Raw genomic sequence first — 8794 nt, 5'->3', positions numbered from 1 at the left:
ACCCCACTGTCCCGCGATCCCGGGGGTCCCGCGTGGGGCTGGGGGTGGGAGGGGGTGAGGAGCCATCCGCTGTACATTCGGGGACCGAGACCCAGCGAGGGGACGCCCCGCACAAGAATTTGCCCTAGAAAGGGTGGTGGGGCCGGCGAGGGGTGCGGGTGGGGGCTCGGTTTGAAAGTGTTTTGTTTTTTTTTTCTCGGGTTTGGCCGCGGAGCCGGGGAGGAGGGCAGAGTTCAAAGATTAAAAAAACGGCGCTCATCGTCCTACTCTCAAAGACCCTTTAATTTCGCCTCTGTCCGGTGTCCCGGTGCCTCGCTCCTCGGTCCCCACACTGGGTCACAGTGTGCGGTTACTCGGGAGGGATCCTTTTTCTCTTTTCCGTAGTGCAAAGCCGACCACCGCTGTAACAGCCCTAGGCAACTCGCTCGCTTTGTATCCGGCGCCGACAGTGTGCCCCGCGGCGCACGCGGTGGGGCAAGGGACTGCAGGCCCGAGGTTGGCCCAGCGGAGACCGGAGGGGCAACCAGGCATCGCAATCACGTGGCCAGCGCTGCCCTAAAGCTAGGGACCCGCGCTACTACGGCCCCTGGGGCGGCAGCACAGGTGCCTAAACTCGGCCTGGATTTAGGCGCCAACGGGTCTGGACGTGGGTGGGACTAAAGGGGATGTCCCGCCTACGGGTGGAAGGGCGGCCCGGGCGCTTCGGACTTTGAAGCAGAGCCCGGTTTTATACCTGAAGGGCAGGAAGCGACAGCGTATTGTGTGACAGCATCACATCCGCCCAGATTCGGACACGGCTCGAGATTCCCCAGGGCTTCCAACCAAGCAGATCTCGGCGCTAGCCGGGATTGAACTGGGGCTCCTCTGCCTCCTGGCTAGGCGACCCTGGCAGACGCGGGAGTCCTCTCTAAGCCTGTTTCTTCGTCTGTAAAATGAGTGGCCCCTCCCGGGGTGTGTGTGTGTCTGTATGATATTACATAATGTTTCGCACTGGCATCTCGCACAGGGCGAGCTTAGCAAATTGCCAAAGTAAAAAAATATATATGGTTTAGTTCAGTTGCTCAGTCCTGTCTGACTCTTTGCGACCCCATAGACTGCAGCATGGCCAGGCCTCCCTGTCCATCACCAACTCCTAGAGTTCACTCAGAATCATGTCCATTGAGTCGGTGATGCCATCCAACCATCTCATCCTCTGTTGTCCTCTTCTCCTCCTGCCTTCAATCTTTCCCAGCATCAGGGTCTTTTCAAATGAGTCAGTTCTTCGCATCAGGTGGCCAAAGGACTGGAGTTTCAGCTTCAGCATCAGTCCTTCCAATGAATATTCAGGACTGATTTCCTTTAGGATGGACTGTTTGGATCTCCTTGCTGTCCAACGGACTCTTAAGAGTCTTCTCCAACACCACAGTTCAAAAAATATATATATAAACCTGAAACTCATGCTCATGTTGGTGAAAATAGGGGCGCCAGCACTGGTTTCTTGTGTTGCTTCATCTTTCTGGAAAGTAATCTGCAAATTCTCTATCAAGACTCTTGAACATGTTCTGCCCCTTGACCTGGTAACTCCACTTGTAGGAATCTAGCCCAAGAAAATAATCAGAAACAAGTCTTTTTAAAAGCCAGCAGGTGCACAGAAACATCTATAATAGTGGTCGGGGAAATAATCAACTTTGGAGAACAGCTAAATAAATCACGGTGTCTGCCTCTTAAGGAATAGCACACAGCCTTCAGAAATTGCTATTTCAAATCCTGAAAGATGATGCTGTGAAAGTGCTGCACTCAATATGCCAGCAAATTTGGAAAACTCAGCAGTGGCCACAAGACTGGAAAAGGTCAGTTTTCATTCCAATCCCAAAGAAAGGCAATGCCAAAGAATGCTCAAACTACCGCACAATTGCACTCATCTCACATGCTAGTAAAGTAATGCTCAAAATTCTCCAAGCCAGGCTTCAGCGATATGTGAACCATGAACTTCCTGATGTTCAAGCTGGTTTTAGAAAAGGCAGAGGAACCAGAGATCAAATTGCCAACATCTCTTGGATCACAGAAAAAACAAGAGAATTTCAGAAAAACATCTGCTTTATTGACTACACCAAAGCCTTTGACTGTGTGGATCACAACAAACTGTGGAAAATTCTTAAAGAAATGGGAATACTGGACCACCTTCCCTCCCTCCTGAGAAGTCTCTATGCAGGCCAGGAAGCAACAGTTAGAACTGGACATGGAACAACAGACTGGTTCCAAATAGGAAAAGGAGTACGTCAAGGCTGTATATTGTCACCCTGCTTATTTAACTTCTATGCAGAGTACATCATACAAAATTTCAAGCTGAATGAAGCACAAGCTGGAGTCAAGATTGATGGGAAAAATATCAGTAACCTCAGATATGTGGCTGACACCACCATTATGGCAGAAAGTGAAGAGGAACTGAAGAGACTCTTGATCAAAATGAAAGAGGATAATAAAAAGCTGAGTTAAACTCAACATTCAGAAAACAAAGATCATGGCATCTGGTCCCATCACTTCATGGGAAATAGATGGGGAAACAGTGGAAACAGTGTCAGACTTTATTTTTGGGGGCTCCAAAATCACTGCAGATGGTGATTGCAGCCATGAAATTAAAAGACGCTTACTCCTTGGAAGGAAAGTTATGACCAACCTAGATAGCATATTCAAAAGCAGAGACATGGAGAAGGAAATGGCAACCCACTCCAGTACTCTTGCCTTGAAAATCCCATGGGTGGAGGAGCTTGGTGCAGGCTACTATCCATGGGGTCGCAAAGAGTTGGGCACGACTGAGCGACTTCACTTTCACTTTAAAACCATAAATGTAATTGGTTTTCCTACCTTTTCATGCCAATTTATTCCATTAAAAATAGAATAGAAAAAAAAAAAAAAGCAGAGACATTACTTTGCCACAAACGTCCATCTAGTCAAGCCATGGTTTTTCCTGTGGTCATGTATGGATGTGAGAGTTGGACTGTGAAGAAGGCTGAGTGCTGAAGAATTGATGGTTTTGAACTGTGGTGTTGGAGAAGACTCTTGAGAGTCCCTTGGACTGCAAGGAGATCCAACCAGTCCATTCTGAAGGAGATCAGCCCTGGGATTTCTTTGGAGGGAATGATGCTGAAGCTGAAACTCCAGTACTTTGGCCACCTCATACGAAGAGCTGACTCATTGGAAAAGACTCTGATGCTGGGAGGGATTGGGGGCAGGAGGAGAAGGGGACTCCAGAGGATGAGATGGCTGGATGGCATCACTGACTCAATGGACGTGAGTCTGGGTGAACTCCGGGAGTTGGTGATGGACAGGGAGGCCTGGCGTGCTGCGATTCATGGGGTCACAAAGAGTTGGACACGACTGAGCGACTGAACTGAACTGAATTTTAGAAATTATGTCTTCAAAGGATATTTAAACACGATATGGTATGAAGTGAACTCAGCAGGTTACAAATCTGCATACACATTATGATCCCAGTTTTTGGAAAGAATAAATGTGTGTAGTGGGTTCATGGGGGTGGAGATTCACTTTCCTTTTTAAAAATAATTTGCTATGATCCATTTGGATGACTTTTTCATGAGGAGGATGTGAACATTTTTTGGAATGTATGTGACCTTGCGCTGCCTCCCTGGAGATCAGAGAATGCTCTGAGGACACTGTTTGGGGCTAGACTCATGTTAATTGCTTTTTTTTTTTTGCTGAACCTCGGGGCATGTGGGATCTAAGTTCCCAGACCCTCTCCAGTGGAAGCACCGATTCTTAACCACTGTACTGCCAGGGAAGTCCCTCGTGTTAATTCCTTTAAATCAACCCCTTGCAAGCAAAGCGCCCCAATGAGGTATGTTCAGAGGGAGAAGAGAGGCCTCATCTCTGCATCCCAAATGAGGCCTGAGGATGTGGCATCACCTGGAGGCCCCATTCTCGCCTCCACGTGGAGATGCACCTTCACCCTGAAATAGGCTTGTACTCAGGTGGCGCCATGTCCAGACCTATTTGCTCCAGGAATCTGTCTCTTCTCACGATGATATCATATAGTATGATTATTACGGTGGTGGTGTAGTCGCTAAGTCGTGTCTGACTCCTGTCACCCCATGGACTCTAGCCTGCCAGGCTCCTCTGTCCATGGGACTCTTCAGGCAAGAAGCTTTCATCCATTTGTGCCTTTACCTACTACTAAGTGAGCTGAGGGGAGCAGAGAACAGAGGTGGGGAGCGGCAGGGTGGGCAGCCCCTTGTTGCTGCCCCTACCCTTCAGAGTGACCTAGGGCAGGGCCCCTCCCTACTTGGGATCTGAGTGTGGCCATCTCTGCTGGACAGGACTGACTTGTGTGTAACAGGCTCACCCAGCCCCCACCCCCCACTTACCAGCTTCAGCCACAGTGGCAACCTTCTGTCCCCAGAGGAACCAAATCTCCCTCACAATCTCCCCTCTCCTCTCACTCATCACCAGGCTGATTCCTGTCCAGTCTTCACTGCTCCATTCAAACATCACCTTCTCAGGAGGCCTTTCTTTTTTTTTAACTCCTTTTAAAAATTTTTATGTATTTACTTTTGGCTATTCTGAGTCTTTGTTTCTGTGCAGGCTTTTCTGAAGTTGCAGCACGCTGGGGCTCCTCTCTCGTTGTGCTGCTCGGGCTTCTCCTTGCAGTGACTTCTCTTTTTGTAGAGCACACATTCTAGGGGGCGTGGGCTTCAGTAGCTGTGGCTCCCCGGCTCTAGAGCACAAGCTCAACAGTTGAGTGCACTGGCTTAGTTGCTCTGCAGCATGTGGGATCTTCCCAGATCAGGGATCGAACCCATGTCTCCTGCCCTAGCAGGTGGATTCTTTACCACTGAGCCACCAAGGAAGCCCAAGAGGCCTTTCTTGATTGTCAGATATATCCTCAAAGCTCTCTGTCCACATGGGGAATAACTGGACTCTAGGGCTCACTGGGGCCTGAGATTCTCACAAACTGAGCCATCCAGGGATAGAGTTGGCCCCCAATCCATGCCTCCAGATCTAGCTCTGTCTCTCCTGGACAAATCCTGGCGTGTCTACAATCCTTTAACCTTCCCACCAAGAGGTGACAGCCCAGGACTTCCCTGTTGGCCAAGTGGTTAAGACTCCACATTCCCAATGCAGGGAGCCCAGGTTCGATCCCTGCTCAGGGAACTAGACCCCACATGCTGCAATTCAGAATTCATATGCCGAAACTAAAGATCTCTCATACCACAACTAAGGCCCGGCACTGCTAAATGAATAAAATAAATTAAAAAAAAAAGAGGTGACATCCTTTGCTACCTTCATGAGGTTGAAGTTTCTTTAGACAGTACAGTGGTAATGATGATTATAATCACAGTAATCGTGGCTCTAATTATTCACTGTTTCAGGCACTGTTCTCATATTTTCTCTGAATTATTACATCATTGAATCCTCCTCATATAACCCTATGAGATAGTTAATAGTCTTATCCCCTTTTCGCAGATGCAGAAACTGAGGTCCAGGTAGGTGAAATGACTTGTCCAAGGTCACTGGGTTAGATAGTGGTTGGGGTGGGATTTGAACACCGGGCAGTCTAGCAACGGAACTGTACCCTTGATCCTCAGTACACAAGAGTATGTGCCTTGTTCCAGACTTATGGGGAGCTCCTCATTGTAAGATGAGGCAGTGCAAGCACAGATGCCTGGACCACTGGTGCCCCAAAGCCCCTGGGAAATCTTGGTGCCCAGCCCCCAGCCACACGGAGAAAGGCACTATGTGGAGCCCCAGCCTGGCCCAGCTGGCTTCCACAGTGACCTTGCCTGACACAGCCAGGTGTCTTGGCTTCATCCACCTGGACTACTTTCTTGTCTTTCTCTCCCCTGTGATCCACATTCTAGGAGGGTTCAACTTCTGCATCTTGCTAACCTCTTCATCCCCTTATGTCTTGTTTGAGGCCTGGCATGAAGTACCTGATCAATACCTGTTGAAGAGGGACTTCCCTGGTGGTCCAGTGGCTAAGACTCCAAGCTCCCAATGCAGGGGGCCCAGCCTTGATCCCTGGTCAGGGAACTAGATCCCACATGCCACAACTAAAGATCCTGAATGCAGCAACTGAAAAAAAAGATCACACCTGCAACGAAGATTGAAGACCCCACGTGCCACAGCTGAGACCTGGCACAGCCAAATACATAAGTAAACATTTTTCTTAAAAGCCTGTTGAAGAATGAATGAATCCAAAGGGCCAGACTCTGAGCAGACGTCATGACTAAATATAATGGCTTGGCTCAAGTGCTGCATAATAAAGCCACTGAGAAATTCAATACAGTCAGCATTTATTGAGCACCTGCTGTATGCCCAACAAAAACCCCATCAGAAGGGACTAGCATTTCATTTCATGTGCATTAAAAGCATGCAGATTACAACAGCTGGTGCAGTATAGGCTATAAACATGGAAGCCCAGAGTCTCACCAAGCTCCATTCACATCTTCACCCCATCATTTTCTGGCTTTGTGCCCTCAGCCACATTCTTCTTTGCGCCTCAGTTGCTTCATCTGTCAAGGAGAACTAATAGGAACTCCTCCCCCATCCTGAGGGTTGACTCTCTCAGCCCAGTAATCTGGCCCAGGGAGAAATGTCCAATGAGTGTTCCTGTTGCTGATCTGCCAGTACAGTGGTGGTTACAGCTTCAAGGGCTCCAGAGAGAATTCTCCCTCATTAGGGCTCAAAATAGAGGGTCAAAGCCACTTCTCTCATTTAACTCATTGGCCTTCGGGACTCCCAGCTTCTCAGCACCTGGGAGAACCATCTGCAGCATCCCTCCTTTGGTCCTCACCAAGCCCTGTGGGAATGAGTGTGTGTGTGTGTGTGTGTGTGTGTGTGTGTGTGTGTGTGCGTGCTCTCAGTCGCTGTCATGTCCGACTCTTTCTGACCTCATGGACTGTAGCTCTGCCAGGTTCCTCTGTCCATGGGATTTCCCAGGCAAGAATCCTGGAGTGGGTTGCCATTTCCTCCTCCAGGGCATCTTCTGACCCAGGGATTGAACCTTTGTCTCCTGCATCTTCTGCATTGGCAGGAGGTTTCCTTACCACTGAGCCACCTGGGAAGCCCCATGGGAATGAGATATGTAGATATCAGGTTCATTTCCTTTCTGATTCCATGCCTTTGCTTATGCTGATTTCTCTGCCCAGAACATCAACTCTTCTCCACACACACACCCCCAAGTGGCATTTTATCCATCCATTCTTCAAGCCTGGCACAATCATTTTCACCGAACCCGAGAACAAAACCAAAGCACTACTAAACAGCGGGAAATTATGCATCTGCGAACAAGGAACTTGACCAATCTGTTCTTACACTGAGAGACCTCAAAGACTTACTGTTGCTAAAAAAAAACAAGTTGCATATAATAATATATATTAGAGCTTCTCCAGCTCTGATGAGATTCCTGTGCCACATGAAGGTAAAGGCTTCATCCATTTTGCTCCCTGCTTTATCTCTGAGGTCTAGCAAAGTTCCTGGCTTAATAAATATGTCTTAAATGAGTGAATGAACCACAGTCTCCAATTTACAGACTACTGATCTCCCAGCAGTGGCCCCGACTCTGTTCACAGATGGTGACCTACTGACCCCCAGTAGAACAGGGCTGCTGTTGTTGCTCAGTCTCGAAGTCATGTCCAACTCTTTGCAACCTCATGGACTGTAGCTCTCCAGGCTCCTCTGTTCTCCAGGGTTCTCTCTCTGTTCTCTGTTCTCTCTTCCCTAGTCTCCTTGTGGGAAGTCCCAGTTAGGTTCCTTAAATGCAGAGGTGGACAACTTGGCTTGGGGTCCCATGGTCTTTCTATGTGAAAAAAATAAATAGGGTAGGGTTTCAAGAGTCCTGGATTCGAGCCCTACTGTTTTACCACCACCCTGATGGTTTGGGGAGAAAACTTCACTTACCAGGACAAGACGTTCCAACTGTCCCAAGAAGGCCCTTCCAAGTGTCAGGGCCTTTGTACCTGCTGTTCATTTGGCCTGGCTAGCTGCTTTTCGGAGAAGGCAATGGCAACCCACTCCAGTACTCTTGCCTGGAAAATCCCATGGACGGAGGTGCCTGGTAGGCTGCAGTCCACGGGGTCGCTAAGAGTCGGACACGACTGAGCAACTTCACTTTCACTTTTAACTTTCATGCATTGGAGAAGGAACTGGCAACCCACTCCAGTGTTCTTGCCTGGAGAATCCCAGGGACAGTGGATTCTCCTGGTGGGCTGCTGTCTATGGGGTCGCACAGAGTCGGACACGATTGAAATGACTTAGCAGCAGCAGCAGCAGCTACTTCTCATCATTCAGGTCTCTTCTCAACTGTCACCTCCACAGAGAACCCTCCTAACCTGCCAGGCTAAAGAGAACTCTTCATATGCTGTTTATTTCTCGTGTCATTAGTATACACTATCTTCACTTGTACTGTTTCCTTTATCTGTTTATTCATTTACTGTCTGTCTCCACTGTAAGATCTATGAGGGTAGAGACCTGGTCTGTCTTGTTTACTGCTATATCTCTAACGCCTAGAACAGGATATGGCTTACAGTACGTGTTCAGTAAATATTTGTTAAATTAATGCTCTATATCTTTTCCTTCTAGAAACAGGGAGATTGAGGCCCAAAGGCGGGAAGGGAAATGCAGGAGATAAATTAGTGTTACAACCTAAAGTAGAAGGCAATGAAGCCGAGTGAAACTGAAGGTCAGAAGACTATGACCTTGGAGGAGGCCGTGCCTTCAAGCCTCAGTTTCCCCATCTCTAAGAGGGAGTGAGGCAGCCACGACTACTCTCCAAGGGGTCTGGTACTAAGGGCACCTA

At 48.5% G+C, this 8794-nt stretch overlaps 1 protein-coding gene across 1 annotated transcript in view; it reads left to right on the top strand.

Annotated features, from left to right (window-relative positions):
• Nucleotides 1–8794, top strand: part of DNM1 (dynamin 1) — a 54166-nt gene that overhangs the window by 1252 nt on the left and 44120 nt on the right. The window contains 1 exon segment of the mRNA XM_010856967.1: nucleotides 385–469. Within this exon segment, the coding sequence (XP_010855269.1) occupies nucleotides 385–469 (85 nt within the window).

This window comes from Bison bison, unplaced genomic scaffold, assembly GCF_000754665.1.
Source record: "Bison bison bison isolate TAMUID 2011002044 unplaced genomic scaffold, Bison_UMD1.0 scf7180017864375, whole genome shotgun sequence".
NCBI lineage: Eukaryota > Metazoa > Chordata > Mammalia > Artiodactyla > Bovidae > Bison > Bison bison.
The sequence above is the reverse complement of the archived record's forward strand: the minus strand, read 5'-3'. Positions and strand labels throughout refer to the sequence as shown.